This window comes from Bombus vancouverensis, chromosome 14, assembly GCF_051014615.1.
Source record: "Bombus vancouverensis nearcticus chromosome 14, iyBomVanc1_principal, whole genome shotgun sequence".
Classification (NCBI taxonomy): domain Eukaryota; kingdom Metazoa; phylum Arthropoda; class Insecta; order Hymenoptera; family Apidae; genus Bombus; species Bombus vancouverensis.
The window spans coordinates 4,535,637-4,556,847 of NC_134924.1; the positions used below are offsets into that span (position 1 = coordinate 4,535,637).

The 21,211-nt window shown below is 35.3% G+C and overlaps 3 protein-coding genes across 19 annotated transcripts in view; 1 reads left to right on the forward strand and 2 right to left on the reverse strand.

Moving 5' to 3' along the window:
- On the forward strand, positions 1–7,553 carry Hao (Hydroxyacid oxidase). Its single transcript, XM_033343689.2, has 9 exons — positions 1–165; positions 1,077–1,221; positions 1,600–1,751; positions 5,820–6,075; positions 6,158–6,286; positions 6,358–6,490; positions 6,646–6,762; positions 6,840–6,951; positions 7,029–7,553. Exons 2-9 carry the CDS (start codon positions 1,085–1,087, stop codon positions 7,094–7,096), a joined length of 1,104 nt encoding a protein of 367 aa, XP_033199580.1. The 5' UTR covers positions 1–165; positions 1,077–1,084; the 3' UTR covers positions 7,097–7,553.
- Positions 1,897–5,505, reverse strand: LOC117161909 (N-acetylgalactosaminyltransferase 6). Its single transcript, XM_033343688.2, has 2 exons — positions 4,888–5,505; positions 1,897–4,529 (listed from the first exon to the last, which is right to left on the reverse strand). The coding sequence occupies exons 1-2, from the start codon at positions 5,089–5,091 to the stop codon at positions 2,901–2,903; spliced, it is 1,833 nt and encodes a 610-aa protein (XP_033199579.1). The 5' UTR covers positions 5,092–5,505; the 3' UTR covers positions 1,897–2,900.
- A 5,259-nt stretch (positions 7,554–12,812) lies between the features above and the next one.
- mtd (TLD domain-containing protein mustard) overlaps positions 12,813–21,211 on the reverse strand; it is a 302,195-nt gene continuing 293,796 nt past the window's right edge. For all 17 annotated transcript variants that reach the window (XM_076624102.1, XM_076624100.1, XM_076624098.1 and 14 more), the window contains 3 exons: positions 18,026–18,307; positions 17,139–17,308; positions 12,813–16,454 (listed from right to left, as the gene is read on the reverse strand). In XM_076624102.1, the coding sequence (XP_076480217.1) occupies positions 16,319–16,454; positions 17,139–17,308; positions 18,026–18,307 (588 nt within the window). In that variant the 3' untranslated portion in view covers positions 12,813–16,318. The remainder of the gene's footprint in view (positions 16,455–17,138; positions 17,309–18,025; positions 18,308–21,211) is intronic.

The window sequence follows — 21,211 nt, forward strand, 5'->3', positions numbered from 1 at the left end:
AAATCAACCGATTCACTGAGTGATCCGCTGTAAAATAGAAATTGATCTATCGTGCATAAATTGCGCGGCGCTCTTCCGACTCGGGCAGTTTCTTCGTATCTCTGGGTTCGCGCGAGTGTCACGTTAATAGTTCGTTAGAAATCAGTACTTTCAACGTACAAAACGGTAATTTGTTTGAAGTCTTGTAAATTATATGTGCAGAGTGCGGATTTTTCTGCAAATTTATATTTTTATGGACGCCATATAGATAAATAGAAATAAAATAGAAATTTGTTTTACTTAAAATTGAAAATTAATTAAAATGAATGAATTGATTGAAGATTAATTAATTAAAAATTATAACGGGTATTTAACTAAGTATCATATATTTTTGTATAATAGCGCACTTTCGCACCTTAAAATTTCCTGTATACGCATGAAAATTCGTACTCTATACGTGTATACGGTGAATTACAATAGCTCACGAAAATATTCGAGCATTTATAGAAATTTCCTGTGAATATATTACATGCGAAATGAATATATTATACGTGTTTCGAAACATTTTGAAATTGTTTGAATACTGTAATGAGATTCAACTATCATAACTGTATTATTAAAATTTGAAACAAATTGAGAAATGTACATACAGAAGCCACGAAGTATTTAGTGCAAATATGTATTTCGCAGAGATCACCAAAGTACTTAAATTATTCATTATATTAATAATTCATTAATAATCGCCATCATCGCGATAATAAAATCATTAATAATCTAGTGAGACCACCTTTACCTTATAACGATTTATAATATGTACTAATTTTTTACTGAATATATGTTTGCAATGAATAACCTGTAACTTCTATAGATATTTTTAAATTAGTTTCATAATTTTCCAAGGTACAGTATTAATGAAATGCCAAAATGTCTTATTAATGTCTAATTAAATGTCTTATTTAATTTACAACACACATATATACAATATATACACAAAAGTGGCAAGAGTTTAAATATTTCCGGGAATCATTGTATATTGTAAATTATATTGAACATACAGGACTTGTTAAATGCAAAATTAATTTCGCATCCGGTTTCAGAAGACACCATGGCTCAAAAAATGATCTGTATTGAGGACTTCGAGAAATATGCTAGCACGCATTTAACACCTTCTGTCAGAGATTATTACAATTCTGGGGCGGGCGAGCAGTTCAGTTTACAGCTAAATAAGGATGCTTTCAAAAGGTATTTAAAAAATAATAGTTTATCGTTAAAAGTAAATTTAAATGCGGAGCAGTTAACTTATATTACTATTAAGACTGTATGAAAAGGAATGATTATAAAATCGAAACTCTTTCGTCATTCTACTCTTTTCAGTCTTGATATTGTTCGTATAATTTGGACACTTTCTGTAAAAATTTAAAGATCTTTTATTTTATGAAACATCTAATAGAACTAATTGAACAATGAAATTAAACAATGAATTAAACAATGAACATTTCTAAATTCACTATAAAATTAATCTAAACTACCAATTGCTCAACCAAAAAAATGCGAGTTGATCTCGTAGATCTAATCTATTCTCTAATCTTTTTAATTAAAAAAAAATGTAACATTTTACAGATACAGGATAAGACCAAGATTTCTAAGAAATGTTGCCAAGAGGGACTTAAGCACCAGGATTTTAGGTGAACAAATCTCGATGCCATTGGGAGTCGCACCAGCAGCTATGCAACGTATGGCGCATCCTGAGGGTGAATGTGCAAATGCAAGAGGTAAATATTGCATTTTAATATCAATTATGATAATGTCCCACTATGAGTTTCCCTATTTTTCTTGTTTTTTAAATAATCTCAGTATCTTATATGGATACGTATATTTAATCTCTAAATACCAAACACATTCATTATATAACATATATAGATTTAGTAAAAATGTTTATTAACTTATGCAAATATTTTACAAAAATAGTTGCAATCACAAACGCGTGTTGTGTTCGGTTAGTCAGCGACGATCACATTCGAACTTTTCATGTTTGTAAAATGTTACAACGTAGAGCACGGTAAAATTGAATAAACAAGTACATGATTTCCTATAAAATAGATAATTCTTTTGTTTGTTTTAATTTATTCGAGTCTGTACAGAAATTAAATTGTTGTCTTTTCATTATTTAGGTACAAATATATATAAAAAATCGCATTAGACTATATAAAAAGTTAAATGCTCGGTAATTCATTATATATGCAATAAGATGATATGTTTGCAGGCATTGTCACTTGTTTAAAAAAGTCACTTATTATTGCTTAGCCGTGTTTCGATTGTAGAATTTTTTATTTTATAATTGTACAGGAAACAATTTATTCGTCTGCCGGTTCGGTCGTACATTATAATAGTATATTCTATTTCAGTCGAAAGAACTTAATTAGCTCCTTGAGAAATTTGGCAATAAAGAAATTTTTTCTGTCGATCAGTCCGTTTGTAACCCTTAAATATATACTGTATTAATAAAAAATAATCCATAATAGATAAAAATTGAGCTTTGAAGCGAAGTTACTTTATAAAGTAATCATTATAATTATGAGATATATTCGTATATATTCTAAATGCAGCTATATGTTTAAGGCACAACAGAGGGTTCGTACAATATTTACAGTGATAGAAATGCGTCAAGAAATGCGTTACCATGGAAATACTGTAAGGACTGCTTTAAAAAAAAAAGAGTAATATTATCATCGTGTTGTATTATATAAATAAAGCTCGCAAATCTCAAAATTCGTATTTTGATGGATACAAACCGAACTCAAATATTACGATTTTAGATGACTAGTTAATAAAAATGGAACATAAGTTTATATACACATACATATAATTAAACATCAGACGTTTAGAGACTAAGAAAGTTACGGCAATAAAAGGCAGAGGAATTAATGTCGTTTGGGTCCCACATTATCCCAGTTATTAATAGCTTTCATATTTACTTTCTCGATTCTCCACTTTTGCGTAGCAGAAGACGAATCACATTTCGCTGCAAAGACTTTTTTGCTTGCTGGATCTGTGTCTAAGCATCTCGACGTATAACCGTGCATCAGCCATTGTTTTTCAACATTGTAACGCCATAATTGATTTCCTTGGCCTCCATGGCAAGGATACAAAGTGACTGGAGCCTTTGCACCTCCTCTAGAAACATCCAAACATTCTGTACGATCCTTTGGCCTAATGTCTTTATGCCAAGTCAGTTTGAATTCTTGTTCTCCTATAATTTTGGGATTATCCTTTATGCAGGTATCAACTACAACAAGTTCGTCCTTTTTTCGCTTTTTTGAGTCTAGGCACAGTTCTGGCACACCCATGTTACGAATTTCTCCAGATGCAAAGTCGTCAGGCTCGACAGGAGGGTACACATCGACAAGATCGAAAGCTATGTTTTCCATAAACCATTTGAATGGTTTACAATGTAATCTAGCTCTCAAATCTCTTTGCTCTTTTAAGTTCCCAGGATTCAACGACCTCAAATGCGGACGTCTTGTATAGATATATTCTGCATATTCATCCATCCATACTTCTGCTACTCTCTTATAATTCTTTCCCAAAAAGTCTCCCTTTCCTGGATTAGGGAAAGGTGGGAACTTTCTATAAATATGACCTACTCTTGAACAAGGGGCATCGTACATTTGACCTCCACATTGCCATATCTTAAACGATAGCTCATACTGTTCACCTCCCCATATATCTAATTCTGGATCATATCCACCTAGTTCCCAAAAGAATTTTGCACTAATGGCAAACAGACCACCTGCCATTACTGGACTTTTAAATGGCTCTGTTGGGTTTTGAAGATCTTCAGGTAGCAATGGCAACCGTTTGTAATACAATTCCCAGTCAAAAGCTCCTCTTGCACCCTCATCTTGAGCTCTGTATTCGAACGTCTCATAAGCTATCACATCAATAAAAGGACACACACAAGTTTTGTAATCCTGTGCAATGGGTTCCAGCAATGGTGGTAACCAATTGACATTTGCTTCACTATGAGAATCCAAAAATACAAGTACTTTTGCTTTTGCAATCTTTGCTCCGGCTAAACGACCTTTAATTAAACCAGAACGCTCCTCTAGTCTTACAATTTTCACTTTTGTCAAGTGTTCAGTTATATAATCCTCTAAAGGCTTTTTCAATTCTGCCTTGGTACTAGCATCATCTACCAATATTATTTCCTTGAGGAGAAACGCTGGTGAACGATTAATCACACTCCAACAAGTTCGCATTAGAGTGCTAAAATGTTCATTATGGAAGGAAACTATCACAGAAACTGAATCAAGATTTCTTAAATATTTCTTTTTCTTACAGTCTGGATGCCTAATGTCAGGTACTGAGCGATTCATTGAGATCTCATCGCTGAGCGCAGCATTAAAACCATTTACCTGATACAACTTTTCCTTCAATGCATCGAGAGATGGTGATAGAAATGCTGGCTTTCCATGTTCACCTATACCGGTTCTTTTCCTGTCTTCTTCAATTGTCTTATAATCATGCCAGTCTATCTTTTCATCCAAGTCCTGTTAAAAATTTTATTCAAACATTATATTGTGGAATTAAATTCCATCTTTAGACTAGAACTACCAAACTAATCAAAATAGCCTTCTTCATAGAAATTTTATGAATTTACAACTGTATATTTCCTGTGATATTTGTTTGTTTCCTTGCATTATATATCTTTCAAATTGATTTCTTTGATACACAAACCTTATACTTTAATCATTGGTAGTTCTAACATTAATATAAAATAATATAATTTACATCGGGGTTCACGAAAGTGATGTACGCTACTGCGTGGAATGCAGAAGGCTAAGCTATTGCTAAACCTGTTTTACTTGCATCAGCCTTGTCAATAATGAGTAGGTCTTTAACCCATACCTGATAAAAATGGTTGAGATTCTGCCTAGAATCGACGAAATTTTTCTGACTGTCACCTTCAATGCCCACCAATACGGTAACTGGTGTCACGATTTCATGGTTAGGTGACGTTCGTACATAGCGGAATATGACGACGGTTAGGAACACGGTGAGAACCGCCAGAAGGAAGAACTTTATCAGGCTCACAACATTTCTTCTCATCATCGTGATACACTCATGTCGCGTGATGACACTTGTGAAATCCCGCTGCCAGCCACTGGCTTTGTGAACTATCTACACGAAACTAACCTCATGTATATGCATTTGCTTACAGCTTATCAGTTGCTATCTTCGATGTGAGATATTAGTGTTGGATAAATTTTTGTGATAAAACACATGGAGTAGACACGGTTGCCACGCGTCGACTGAGGATCGATCCTTCAGGATCGAAGCAGTTCTCGATGACCGAATGCATTCGATATATTTGAAAACACATCCTGTAGTAGATCGCTCATTTGTATCTCCAACATGTTGACTGTCACGCGAATTTTCGAAATGCACTGAAATATATAACATTTCATTTTATCTAATTATATCGTGTTTACGAACTTTTTCTCTGAAAATTCATTCAAATTGAAAAAGAACATTTTAGTCTGTAAAATTTATTTTATCTGAATCATTTAAAAGATTTTTGTAATATAAGTCACCGATGACCACCGTGAGGCCAACGTATTAACGTCACTTGTTTAATATTAAAATTGTAACACTCTCATAAGCATAATTTAATCTTAGTGAAAAGCGCAAAAATTTCAATACGAAACACGCTAGGTAGAACATATGTTCATTCTAATAAAATTGTACGAAATTTAATTTATATGTAATTTAAAAGTTTTTCGAATATTAAGTGTGTAAGTGTGAGAGAAATTAAACCGAATTAAAATGTTTATTTCTAGCTGCCCAGGAAGCAGGTACGATCTACATACTCTCAACGATATCAACAAGTAGTATTGAGGAAGTCGCAGAAGCTGCGCCAAGGGCAATAAAGTGGTTCCAACTGTATATATACAACGACCGTAATGTTACTCTAAATTTAGTTTCACGAGCAGAGCGCGCTGGTTTTAAAGCTCTCGTCCTTACCGTCGATGCACCGCTGTTCGGTGATAGACGTGCTGACATTAGGAACAAATTTTCTCTTCCAACTCATCTGAGGTATTTATTATACCATACCATAATAAGATTTTAACATATATAAAATATAATTGTACAATAAAATATGAAAATATATTTTCAGATTAGGAAATTTTGAGGGAGAGTTATCCAGTAAAATAAACAATGCCAAGAGTGGCTCTGGTTTAAGCGAATACGTTATGAACTTGTTTGATGCTTCCTTGACCTGGGAAGACATCAAATGGCTGAAAAGGTTGTTAGAAAGTTTGATGATTTGCAATTGTAAAAGTTAGGAGACGTACTAATTCAATTTATTCCCCGCAGTATTACAAAGCTGCCGATCGTTTTAAAGGGAGTTCTTACCCCACAAGATGCACTGTTAGCCATTGAAAGTGGAGTATCAGGAATCATCGTTTCAAATCACGGCGCCCGACAAGTTGACACTCTTCCAGCAACGGTTTGTTATTTATTTTTTTATAAAGTGTATCTTCTGACGTTGTATTATAATATTGTAGAATTATAAATAATATCGTGAAGTATAAAATAAAATGTTTAAAGATAACAATAGTTAATAATAATACTGAAATAATAAAAATAATGTATGATTTGTAGATTGAGGCATTGTCAGAAATAGCGGAAGCTGTAAACGGCAGAATAGAGATCTATATGGATGGAGGTGTGAGGCAGGGAATTGATGTTTTCAAGGCACTTGCTCTGGGTGCTAAAATGGTAACTATATATCAAATTGCAATATAAGTCATGTAAATCCTACAATTGCTCAATTCTTATTTTTGCATGATTTCTAGGTTTTTGTTGCCCGGCCTATGCTGTGGGGTCTGTCTTACGGTGGTGAGGAAGGTGCAAGGGCAGTTCTTGAAGTCTTCAGGAAAGAAATTGATGTTACATTTGCGTTGACAGGTACGATTAAAGCTACTTTCATGAAATTTCAATACTATTATGGACAATTTTATAAATATTTGGAAATCAATTTGCAGGCTGTGCTAGTGTTCAAGACGTTAAGAAAGACATGGTTCAACACGAATCTTACTACAGCCATTTGTAGTAGAAAGACACGACGTAAAATTGATTTACAATAAAATCCCAGTTGTCGAAAGCCTGTTTGTCGAACTCGAAGGAGGAATTAGTGGATTTCTAGTATTCGACTGATTGCTATCCGATACGTCTTGTACCGTATCGTATAAATGGATTTTTACTGTAATTATAATAAATTGGTTTAAAGATCATATTGATTTTAATGAACGTGACATTTAAGATTATCATAAGATTAGGTTTAAAGATAACTTGAGGAATAGTTTAGATTATACGATATGTTTCATAACGAGTACAACAGTAACTTCAAGAATATTTTAAAAGCAAGTAGGATATTATCACATTCATAATAATAAATATGTTTTAAGTTGATTGATTTTTCTTTTAAGTGAATAATGTACAATACGAGATAATAATAATGTACAATAAAAGACGAAAATATAAATGTACGTATATTAATGGAAGAATAACACTAGAATTTTTTCTTCACAATATCTGCGCTTTATTGAATATCTCTTGTATATTCATCTGTGTATACATATATGCGTGTGTGCGGCACACATATCACAATTCACGAAGCGTACGTACGCACACACGCATTCAAAGGTGATCCGCAGCTCCTTTGCAAACGGAACAAGATTGACTATTTTGACGTCGATATTATTATATATATAACGCACGAAACATGCAACAAAGTACTTGCATCGCTCTCTGTTCAATTCGCAAAATACTCTCTTTTTTTATTGCATTTCTTTCTTTTTCTTAATCCATACCACATCGCATACCGGGAGAGGCAAATTCTCTTGGCAAAAAAATAAATCCCCTTTATCTTTCCGGTATTTCCTATCTCGGTTTAGTAACTCTGATGCCATCATTACACTCGTAATTCTTTTGTTTTTTGTAATTTTTTTTTGTTTACTCACAGCTTTACAACGTTACAATTAATCGTTACTCGTATGTATATATTTATAATTTATGTATATATTTATAATATATATGTATATGTATATTTATGTATATATGTATAGTGGCCTCGTTCGCTACAGGTTTTTCTGTTTGCTGAGTATGTACGCTGCGACGCTAAACTTTTACTTTATGTATTAGTATGTATACGCAATGTACACGTGTTTGATAGTATATATACACACATGCACGCCTCCTGTCTGTGTACTGTATATATATACGTTATATACATGCATACACACGAACATTCGCCTTTCTTCTTTCGTTTCTACAAGCGGTTCCTTGGAACAGAGGGGACACGTTTGCGATTACATACGTATTTTGGGATATAGATCAACGATTTTATAAAAATATAACAACGTTCGACAATTATCGTTATCCTTATGATAATCACTATCTTCTAGATAAGAACGGAATTTTTAAAAATGATCGCTGTTTCTCAAACAGAGTTCATTGGACAGAAAATAAAATTCGCTAATCTGTCTTGTGATATATTTCAATTAACGATTCACACGCGATATGATCTATTCTTTTATAAATCGACAGCTCGCAAACATGCATCCTCCGTTTTCTTTTTTTCTTTTATCTCCTTCGATCAATCTTACATTATTTGACGATATCAATCCCGCATACACGGTATACAATTGGCTAATATACGATTACTATAGACACACAGTGTGTTTGTTTGTAAATTTTCAGCGGTATATTTTACTGCTCGTGAGAACCTCGTGAAGAATGATCGTTCGAATTCTTGTCGAATGGCGTCTCTCAAGGAATCCAGACGCGGCGGAGAAACTTACTTTCACGATAAAGTGGCGATTTAGGCGACAGTACATTAGTAAGTTAGTGTAAAATTCATTGGTCCAGAGAGTTATGTGTGTTTCGAGAGGGCCTTCGTCTCCCCTATCGCTCCGATTCTTTCTTTCTCTTTTCTCTTTCTTCTTTTTCTTTTTTCTTTTTTTTTTTTTTTGATTTTCCTTCGAGTAAGGGTTCGAAACTGGAAACATGAAACATCTTTTAAACCAGGAGAGGATATGTTTTATTTCCTTTTGATATTCTTAAGCTTCTCGAAAGCTTTTTCAACTGTCAGTGACAGACTGGATGATTTTTATTCTTCTCTTTTTTTTCGCTCTTCTCTCTTGGTAACTGAACTTGATGGAACAATGTGGTTGCTTTAACGTGACTGATATATTTTTTCTTTTCGGCCTCTCGATGCAAAAATTCGGTGATCAGAGAATAACGTCGTTGCTCGATATCTTGAACGAAAATGTATCAAGTACGAAGAAACAACGTCCCTTTTTATTTCCGTTGTCTCTTTCTATCTCGATCGGTCGGATGACGGTTATTCGGATCGATGAAAACGATCCTATAACCGAACCGTCGACCGATCGATCGGAAAGACAATTTCCCTCTGGAGAAATCGCGGGGATGAATGGCTCTTCGATTCGGTAACGAAGCGCGACAGTGTAAAAATGTTTTTAGAATATCTTTTGCGCAGTTTACACGGAGGAAATTCGAGTCTTATACGTATATCGTGTTTGCGAGTGAGACACGTGGTACAATTACTGCTTGGTGTGATTTGCTCATGGTTGTGCGATTTTTTTTAATCTACCTTAATCGAAAATACGGAAAAAGAGAGAAAAAGAATGTATTAGAAACGTAGTACGTTTTTCAAATTATACGAATGATACACAAGCCGCTCAAATGCCATGATGATCAATACCATAAAATAAGAGAAAACATTGCAACTTTGATCTCTAGAGGTTACACACGTTGTTTTTTAAAATTCACCCTAAGTATCTTAGACTTATTTATCTGCCATCTTTCTCGTTTGTTTCTCTTTTTTTTAATTGAACAATAATCACATGTACGATATATGAAAGCAAAGTAATCGAGAATTTCGCAATTGACCAGCTCGGCCTATAAGCGGCTTATAGTATAACGCTTAAGTATAATGAAACGGTAATAAAAAAAAGAAAAGAATTAATGAAATATACGATGTATAATGAAATTTCCTCGTCATCGTATGACAATATCTTCAAGTACTCTGAAAGGGGATAAGAATAAACAAAGTTAGAAAATATATAATAGCAATTATAAAATACTGCGTAATTTACGATGGTACTAATTAGCCGACGATTTTTCGTTGAAAGACGATAAAAAAAACAATAACGTCTTCCATAAAACGAAATTTTTCTCGTTCTTAAAATTCTAACAAATTCTTATGAATTCTTGCTAAAGCTGAAGATAACGTCGTCGATTTTGCTATCGCGATATAGTAACAAAACAGAACGCTTATCTTGTAGCTAATTTCTTTGGATTATAAGACCTTGAATATGTAGTCAGAAATTACTAAAAATTTCTCAGTGATTCGAAAAATATTCAGAACGTGTACACCGAGTTATCAGCGAGAATGGCAAATAAATAGCAACGCATTAAACTTTCCTTAACGTAAGCCGTATATCACAGTGTCCTGTTCAAGCGCACGTGTATTTAACGTGTAAACATATAAGCTCAATATATTGATTAGAAAGATAACCGATCCTCTCGAGTTTAATCTACATTTATACGAAGAATCGATCGACTACTTTTAATTTAGTCGTAAATTATGTCGAACCACGAGTAACTAATTAAAAACCGGCGTTAAAGCACATTCAATCGTGATAGACGCAAGATAAGAACAACTCTTTGTGTTCCTCTTTATGAATTTTCGTCTCTGTTTGCTGTCTACGTGTATAAAATAGACTACGGTTCAAGGACATAGCGTGAAGATCCGATTCTCTTTGACGATCGATAAAATTTGATTAGAACCGGATTAGAAAAACGTAATTACCAATTCTTACAATTAGTCGTGATATTATCAAAGTGTTATTGATGTTCCTCCGATTTCTCTTACGTTTGAGCTTTTTATCCCAATCTCTGCCTTCTTTTTTATTATAATTCTTTCTTTTTTTGTCCTTCTTTAAAGTCTTCCGAAGAGTTTCTTCACGCTACGCCATCCTGGAGAGGCAGGATCGTACCTCGGTAACGATCGTTAACAACGACGACAACAATATCTAACTAAACATCGAAGAACATCGAATTGTTGTTTTACGATTTATATATTTTTTTTCTTTTTTTTTTTGTTTTTTTTCCATTTTGTTAATGCATGTTCAATCCCTGCGGTCAGTCTGAATCTAATTGACAACGTGTATACCAAGAAAAGTCCTTTTTCGTTTCTAACAGAAATTGTTGCCCTAATCCACCATCTTGCATTTGCTCATTCATTCTTCTCCTTTGTAACGAGTGTTGTTGTTTCTCTTTTTGTTTAATTCGCTAAACGTCCACTAATTAACTATTATATCATAGATACATATATTTATGCGATTATTACGGGTACGATTTCTCGTGTGAGCTTCTTATTTATTTAGTTACTTTTAGTTGCTCGTTCTTCGCTCTGGTTGCAACAGAGTTTCTCCTTGCTCTTTCTCTCTCTACTTCCGCTACGAAATGCAACTCGTACACGAACGTAGAAAGCTAGAACGCTTAATTATTCGATTCTTCCTCTATGGTTAATACAGCGAGCTATTCAGCTTTCGTATTCTACGTGTCCATGAATGAGATAATATTGGGTTGGCAACTAAGTGATTGCGGATTTTGTAGATACCACCTAATGACAAAATCCGCAATCACTTAGTTGCCAACCCAATATATCGTGATTTTCCTTTCGCATTGTCAATTAACAATCGATTCTTTGGCGGGAGATCTTCTATTCGTATCCCTCGACTGTCAGAATTCATCGTTGTACATCATCGTCAAATAAATCGCTACATATCAAATTTTTGTTCAATGTTGTTCTTTGATTAATACTTGTCGATAATAATCTCACATTGATACGATAGAGTGTAATCTTTCATCTTTGTTCGTCAACTTTTACTTTAGAGCGTCAGGAAATTGTTACGTAAGAAATGAATTTTAAAATTCCAAACTAGCGAGATAAAAGAGTTTTAATTTCTAGATATAAAATCTGACAGCGAAGGATATCGGTTTTAAGATCGAAACGTATACTGTGCTCAAGCTATTATTCATCTCAGTTAATAACCAGATCCTTGTATTTGTCGTAAGGGATGTATCGATTCACTTCCTTTTCGAGGTGACGATTGAGTTGGCGCGCAAATACATAGCAACCGGTCGCACAAGAAAAAGAATATCATCATTCGAAGATTAGAATCTCTCGACCTTACATAGGGCACGCTTAATTTACAGTTTCTTCAGTGAAGGCAGTAGCGTATATGTATTTCAGATCAGACGACGACACCTACAATGTGCAAAGAATGTTTCTGAAGATTGGTAAAGTTCGTATCGACGGAAGAGCAAGAATTCTTCCGGGCAGTTCACATTTCGTTTTCTATGACAAACTTCTCCCGAAAGGTCGATCGAGAAATTCCGATAGCATTTAAAGAAACCGCCAATTTCTGACCAATTCTAGAGAACCAAGAGACGAAGTTACAAACAAATTAATTTCAACAGATGACCCTCCGATGATTTTAAAGAGTATTTGTCTGAAGAAATACTACCAAGGAAACTTAGAATTGGTTTTTAGGTTATGTTGCACGCGCCTCAACAATTTTGCGTAAGACGAAATTATAGTAAATAAAGAGAAATTATAAAACTAAAAATATAAATGATTTTCCTCTGTAGGATTCTCGCAAGAATTCATTCCAGTCGCCAATGACAAAAGAAAAAGAAGGAACAAAATGAACGAAAACAAAAGAGAAAAACGTATATTTTCTCAGACACACATCATCTTCTTTTATTTCACGTTACAATATTACATTTATACCATGGATCTTCGGCATCTAGAGGCGAGGGTCTTGAGTCCTTCTCAAACAGAAAAGAAAGAGACAAATTTGCCACGATCGAGCACACTTCGCTTCTCTATACCTCCCTTTCTTCTTTTTCCTCCGTGTTTGCTCTCGCGTTCTATGTAAATTCGTATTGTCCTGGCTGATGTACATATATTATACATTATTATCAGAATTTCCATCTACAACGGCCTTTTTCCGCTGCCACGAAAGAAAGTGACACACTCGAACCGGACTTTGTTTTACCATCTTTTGTATCTTCGTTCCTTTTTAACTCGTTAGTATCACAAGAGAGTAATGCCTATAGACGCTAGAACTTTATATGTCTTACACAACGCTATGATCGTGTACTATGTACTTGACAACTAGTCCTAACGAAGCTGATAGATAGCTACACGTAATTTGAATACACATAGTTTTTGTGCTTTCTATAGCTGCGTTTCTCCCACTTTTACTACTTGAAACCGTGCTCCATAAGATTTTTTTTCCGCTTTAAGCGACGATCGTTTTCGCTCTATTTGTCTTTATTCGGTAAAGTGCGTTTCATAACCAGTGCACGGAAATACGCTCGTTCAAATTTACAATTTTCGCTTCTCCTCCATTTCCACTCGCTTTTACAATCTTCTAGCCCGTTTTCAACAATTCAATCCAACAATCCACGTCGGTAGTAAACGTAATTTGAAATAAATATACTATAAGTTGTGTTTCTACTATAACGTCTCGTCGTGCTGTTTTTTAAGCCTTCTTTCATAAATCGAACAAGATCGTTTGCTACCGATTAACTTGAATCATTTTAACGTGACAATTCTGTTATGATGTTAAATAATAAATGTTTTTAAAAATGCAGTACTCTATGGAAGATCGAAAATCGCAGAAACATCGGGAACTGTTCCTAATAAATTGAAAGGAATGGCAACTCGCTATGGTACAAAATAGCGTCTCAATTTCTTCTCCTCTTTCTTTGTCTCATTATGAAATCGCTACAGAATTCTTTTCGTAATAGAACAAACCGGGATTCGCTACCAGACGTCGTCGTTTCACACATTCCTGGACCGACCCGAAAACAAATCAATTTACATAATCGATTATAAAACCTACGTCTGATGTTCGATCGATGCCTTCTAACGCAGCGTGTTTCTATTTTATTGTTAAACAGCGCTTAATATCTAACATTCTCCTCTCGTCCTTAAACAAAAAATTCACGTTTAAAAAGCGGTAGAAACGGTGGGTTCTCTCGCGACAGTCTATCGGTCCTAATTAATTCACAGTAGTAAAGAGACCTATAAGCTCGAACAGTTTTATTTTTCTGGTCGTGTGTGTCTGTGTGTATTTTACGATTGACATCCATTCGCTGATCTTCAGAGCCGAGAGAAAAGTTAAACGCAGTATAGAAAACTTTATAGTACGATATGTTGCAAAATTCTCCCTGTCCTTCGAGCGAATCATATAGACTACTATAAATTTTCTTGACACAGTTGTTAAACCGTGCCGGCTCACTGGCAATAGCGAACAATGTATATCTTGGTTCATTCGTCGAACGAGAAAGTTACAAACGGTGTTACCAGGGTGCGTAACGAAAAAGAGATCGATACCACGGCGAGACTCCTCTTTATTGTCTGAGTTTTGTGTGACGCTCTTATGAAGTAAACCATAAGAGTGTCATTGCAACAACAAGCTTTCTTTCCTTCGGCTCTGATCTGTAGATCTTACTTTTGTATAAAGTTTAAACTGAGATACTATAATGTCATGTTAACTGTGTGTGCTCTATAGTAGAGGGAGAGAAAGAGAGCGAAGCGAGGCACAGGCGTGTGTGTTCGTTGTGGTCACTCGAAACACAAGAAGCGAACGCGCTGCTCTGAACTTCTAATTCGCGTGTTTCTACAATTTCTGGTTCGCCTTCCATCGTGTCAACAATATAATCGGTATCGTGTTTTCTAATCTCTTTTACGATCTTTATCACTGTAACATTGTGGCAGTCGCATGCATCAGCGTAAGATCAGTACAAACTTATCTTCTCCTTCTTCATTCTCTTCTAAAGCTACTTTTGCTCGCAGATCCTAGGATCGTTTTACATCCAGAGTATCATCGTATCGATTCGATTCAGTGGTGTATGTTGCACGATCTTCTTCGAATCGTATGTGTGTGTTTCGTGTACATATATATATATATATATTTAATTAATGTGTGTCCTTCGGGATATACATGAGACAAACTACACAGAGTGTCCTCTGCAACGTGTGTGTTTCTCTTTCTTTAGCGTGGTATCATATACTGTGTTTTTTCCTTCGTTAAAATTAATTTTTTTGTTTCCTTAACAATTTCGTAATATATATATTTACATTCATCTATCTACAATAACTACACATCAACAAATACGGTTAGTTTAGCATACTCGTAGTATCGTGTTTGTATCATGGTATTGTATAATCATCACCGTCATGATGATGTTAATGTGATCATCATATATATCCGTAACAATCGGTTCGTAATTTCCTTCCGTCTTTCTCGCATAATCGATTCTCTCCATTGTGGAGACGTATTTGTTTTCCCTTTCAATCTCGATTATCATTCACACTTTCATCTCATTTTCTCTTCTTTTACTCGCTATCGTCAATCACCGTAAAACACATCGGCGATCGCATAATCTCTCGGAACAACGCATTATTATTATCAATTAATATTATTATTATACTCGCGACTAGTTCGAAGGCAACACCACGATCATAATCATCATCATCGTTATAACAAATTCATTGTCATCGTGGTCGAACCTTCGATCCTTTACTCAAACGGCATGCGATCGCGTGAAATCAGAATTATTAACGACAGCAACGACGATTCATTCAACGAAACACATATATGCGTGCGTGTATGTATATATATAAAAAAAATAAAATAAATACGACAACTTAAAACAAAAAGAAAAACAAACGTAGGACGATTAAAACGACAAATTTATCAGTTATAGTCATTCGCAGTTCTTAAATCAACGTTTCTGCCTTAATATATTAGGACTTGTTCTTCACATTTTTTCTCATACCTCTTCATCATTGTCATCATCATCATTCTTTCCTGCAGCTTCCTTTTCATCATCAACGTTTCTACCTTCCATTCATTAAAAATTACAATTCTTTCATCTCTCTCTCTCTCTCTCTTTCACTCGAAAAATCTCCTATTGACTTTTAACAAAATACGTCTGGGGTCTCTCTGTTTAAAAATCTATCGACGGTAATCGAGCTAACCGATAATCCCGTTAATCGACTTTAATCTCCTCTGGAAAAATGTCTCTTGGAAATCTTGATAATTGTCCTCCGTGCGATAATTTTTCTCTGGGGACGATCAACCTCCACGCGAGACTTTCTCGGAATTCAAGTCAAATTAGGCTGCGGTGAGGGCGAAGTCGCGAACACGGAGTACGAGGCTGTGTCCTATATGAATGCCCAACATTCCAGCGTTTTCACCACGAAATCTTCTCGCGGTGCCAGCGGCTCGTTTCCATACGTGCTACAAGATTGTGACCTGCCTTGGTATAGGTCTCCATCTAGCCACAATCCAAACTTGCCACTGCAAAACAGCGAATGATATCTGTTAATTTGATGGAACTTCAATGGAAAAGAATTAAATGATATTATAGAAACATTATGATATGAATAATATAAATAGATTGTATATGAGGAGTGCTTCTTTGGTTCACTCAATTATATCAATCTACTTAGAAACTCAGTTGATCAACTCCATTTTTGATCAGTTTCTAATCTCAATAGGTAAATACACGATCGATGTTTAATTTTCAAGAAACAAGTTACTCATTCCCACGTGCTCATTGTTGCAAGATGTTGCAAGAAGATAGCACAAGTTATAGCAAATTCCAAGATAAATTTAAAAAGTAGGACGAACGAATACAACGGAGAGACTAAGGTAACAGTACATAACGAAGCTTTGAAAACTTTATCTGTTCCCCTCCCTGAAATATTCTTTGCTAATCAAAAACCCATATCGATAACTAAATGTAACTTGTATAACAAGGCATTAATCCTTCATACGCAATCTCCCAAACCACCGTTTCATAACAGATTAATCTACCCTAGCATAAGTAACATATAATCCTCTCTAATTAATCTCTTTCCAGTGATCCCTCGCTAAAACATTTGTCTAACAGAATTAACATATTCGATCCGGTATTAACGTTTCGACCGAGTAAAAATTCGTTCGATAAAAGATCGAAGACACTTAGAAAATGATACCCACTCTCCGGCACCGATGGCAAGGCTTTCGTTGTTGCCTTTGATGAAGTAAAGGTTGTCCCCAGTCCAGTGGAACGCCTGGAATCTGGGCGTGAACTTGAAGAGAAGAGATTCGCCGGTTCCATAGAAATGATCACTCACGTGCAGAGAGCACGAGGTCAACGCACCAAACACCTGTAACACGTGGAAAGGATGATTCACAGTACGCCGGCTGTGGCACTAATAACGTGCAATGAGTAATGAATCCTCTGCCTCGAGGTTTCTCGCAGCGGATTCTGCACGTGACACGGTCACGCTCTAGCCATCTTAACGAGAGTACGTGCAAGCAACGAAAGTTATAAGCGACTGTATATAATTTGTCACTTTAGTTTCTAGACTCTGTCAACCAGTACAGTTTGGTCATAATGTAACATTAACGACATTAACAAGATAAAAGAAATATAGCTCCTGGCTTTCTTCTTTTACCTCCGAGCGTTTACTAAAATAACCAAATATTTAGCAGTATTTAATTGTATGTAATTTTAATGTACTACGGAATTTTGAAACAAGCAACTGAGATTTTGAAACGTAATTTGTCAATTCAACAAACAGGTAGATATTGTTTCTGCAACAAACGACAGTTTGTTATTAACTTATTGCGTGAATTACTATATTGTTAATTCTCATTTATATCCTACGTATATGTATTGGTAATATCTTACTGCGTAAAGCAATACTACACGTTGCTTGCATATAATGTATGCTAAACACTCAAAGAATTAACGCGGTATACTAACGCAAGGTACAAAGAAAATAGGATAAAAATATGGGATAAAGGGGAGCGTAATATTATGAAGAGCAAATCAACGTAGAAACTGGGAGTGAAATTCAAAGTAAACTTCTAGAACTTACGTTGCCCTCTGTATCTTCTATCACCAAGAGAATTGGGCTCTCTATTTTGGCCATCTTCCTGTACATACTGTTTAGACTAAATCCATGTTGACTGGTACTGAAAACGAGGGTCCAGAGGTAGCCCTCCGCCCTGGCAGGCAAATGCCGGCACAGTTGTTCTCTGTGCTCGTCGCTGAGGATCTCGGTGGTGCCAACCAGGTCGGGAACGATGACGTCGTTGTCTATGGAGACGGCGCTGTTCGTGTACAGAGCTCGCCTGAGTTCCTCGCTCATAGACAGTACCTAGAAGATTAAATTCAAATTTTAGTAATTCGAAAGATCAATTCGGTCCAGGAAATTTGTTTTTGGGAAGCAGGATTTGCGAGATCGATCGCTGAGTTCGCCGTTTTCGAATTTAGAATCGTGCAATTTCTTATTGGAATTTTCTAGATAAATGGGTGAACTTTGGTATAGGATCATCGTTAAGTGATCTTTGAAACGAACATGCTTTCTGAAAGAAATTTTCTTTTCGGTCGAACGTAGAGTGTTTTATGGAACACGTTTGATGGAACGAGGAAAATTTTCGTTCTTATTTTTATACACGAAAGCTTCTAACGGTATGGCAATTAATGGTCACCGCGATGCTAACTGTCTTCATAGATATATTATCGAAGTTTCTTCTAGGAAATTCGAAAGTTTGCGCCAAGAAGCTCCTACTATTCGCTAGAAAATGTGCAACTCCGGGACGGTGGAAGTTGAGTCAATTCTGTCGCAAGACAATATTCTATATGTACATTTTTGTGCTACATTTCGCAGCTGTATTTTACAAAATAAAAGCTAGATATTCGACAATTGTGGTAAAGATGATCCAACATTTATTAAACGACGATGGAGAGAAGAATTTCTTTTTAAACGAAATTATTCGAAGAAAAAAAGAATGTGTACTAAAGTGCGGAGAATTTAATATCTCAAAGCAATTGAAACACTCGAGATTCCTAACGGTGACTTAACTCGCTATTAAGTCAACAGTCCGCCACTATATTAGCATTCGTTTGCAAGCTCTTTATTGCACTTACGAAACAGATGAGAGATCACAAGAGCAAAGACCTTGCCGCAAGACATAAAGTAGCTCGCGATTAATTAGACTTTGACCCTCTGAGGTCGAGAGATCTTTCACAGTTTGTTTGTTTCTAAGAAAAACTACCTTTTAATTAATTCTGTTAATAATTATTACTATAACTATTGCTATTATTACTATTAATAGAATCATCTTTTATCGCACAGTTAATCGTGCTAAAATTTTCCAGCAGTTTTGCTGAAAACGAATACATTTATCATTTGGTAAATTAATCATTTACAAAATTCTGTATAAAGAAAAATCGAGAGCGAAAGGGTTAACGACATACTCAGCGATCTGGAAAGGATTGAAAAGATGTGACATATCGAAAGAAAGAGCATTGCTGTGGTGGTTACAACTAAGGGAACAGGTGTCATATCGTGTGAACATTGGTCATCTAAACCTAAATTCTAAATCTAGTACATCTAAAAAACATATAATCACTACGCATTCACAAGTGTGACATGTTGTAACTGTTGTTTCGCAATGTTGATAGAGTCGTCGTGTTCCTTGGCTGGGTAAAGAGTACGAAGACAGTTGTGTATAGAGTTATGAATATTTATACGGAGAGGGATTTCTGCTTATCTTTCGTAGATCTGGCGTATTAAAACGACGATCTCTAACCGTGCTCGTCTCATCGCAAAGCCTTGACCTTTCTTCACAGAATAATCAACAAAAGATTATGCAACCATCCTCTTCGCTAATATCGCCGATGGGAGTAAATGAGAACGGATTCAGGCGAAAAATTGCAGTTTTTTCTGGTTTGTTTGATTAGAGAGTGGAAGACAGCGTGAAACACTGCATGTTTATGCAGATAATCCGCTAATAAATGTCGTGGACGAAATAATTTGTCTACGAGAAATATTTATACTTTTAGGAACGAATTGACTGAACATCGATGGGACAGCATACTATATTTTCTAGTTTGTTTTTGTTTTATACAATCCTTCACATGGAAAAATTCTGATTGTTTAACGGCAGGCTTGAATTTCTTTCAGGCGGATTTTATGGTAAAAAAAATTACGTTCTTGCAATTGTTTAAAGCGCTCGTTTTTTAAGTTTAAACTAGACATAGAAAAAATTCATCGGACTTTTAAAAGGTTTTTAACAATTCCTTAACAGCTCCTTTTTTTATACCTTAGAAACTGATAGCTGAAGAAGAATCATTACTATTTTAAACACAACTAAAAAAAAAAAAAAAAAAAAAACAGTTGATAGAGAAAACAATCTTTTATTGATTTGTTCATGGAACAATAATACCTGGCTGCTCCTTCTAATGCTAAAAGTGCAATCGAACGTGACAAATTTGCAAAGTTGTTACTAGAAAAAAAAAGAAGACTCGATTACGATGTGTCACGTGTTATTATCGTTCTATTCGTTAATCCAGATGCGTACGCGTTGAATCACATTTGCGCACCTGCCTTGGACGATAACAATTTCGCGCAATCGTCTCGCAGGATTACACCAGCGTTGTTGCTCTGTCAGAGCTTTGCATCTCATCCATTAATATTATGGAATTTACATAACTCATTTGTGGACGAACTGGAACCTGCAGTTGATGGGTAGATTAACTGGCATTTTCCTATCGGCATACCTTGTAGAATTTCTACGTGACAATATGACAAAGCAATTTTCCTGTCTGAGATTATTTTTCAGCGAACATTTTTACGTTTTCCTTTTTGGAGAAGAATATAGAAGACTGGAGTTGTACAAAGTTTATAAGGAAAAAAAATATCTTGGAGACACGCATAGATTAAACTAATTCAAGGATATAAGGATTTAAGAATTCAAGGATTCAAGCAGAGTTTGAGAACTCAAGAATTCGAAGATTCAATAATCCGAAGGTTCAACAAATAATTCACGTATTTAATGGTTCATGGTTAATATATTTAATGGTTTAAAGGTTCAAGAATTCGAAGATTCGAAGGTTCACGAATTCGAGGGTTCAAAGGTTCACGAATTCGAGGGTTCAAAGGTTCAAGGATTCGAGGGTTCAAAGGTTCAAGAATTTCGAGGGTTCAAAGGTTCAAGAATTCGAGGGTTCAAAGGTTCAAGGATTTGGGGACTCAAAGGTTCAAGGATTCAAGTAT

What these genes read in the sequence shown, in the direction of transcription:
- Hao (XM_033343689.2), top strand. Translation starts at nt 1,085, where the DNA reads ATGGCTCAAAAAATGATCTGTATTGAGGACTTCGAGAAATATGCTAGC. An exon ending in GACATCAAATGGCTGAAAAG is followed by an intron (nt 6,287 to 6,357) that starts GTTGTTAGAAAG and finishes TATTCCCCGCAG; the next exon opens with TATTACAAAGCTGCCGATCG. An exon ending in TTGACACTCTTCCAGCAACG is followed by an intron (nt 6,491 to 6,645) that starts GTTTGTTATTTA and finishes TATGATTTGTAG; the next exon opens with ATTGAGGCATTGTCAGAAAT.
- LOC117161909 (XM_033343688.2), bottom strand. Translation starts at nt 5,091, where the DNA reads ATGATGAGAAGAAATGTTGTGAGCCTGATAAAGTTCTTCCTTCTGGCG. An exon ending in ATCTCAACCATTTTTATCAG is followed by an intron (nt 4,530 to 4,887) that starts GTATGGGTTAAA and finishes AATTTTTAACAG; the next exon opens with GACTTGGATGAAAAGATAGA.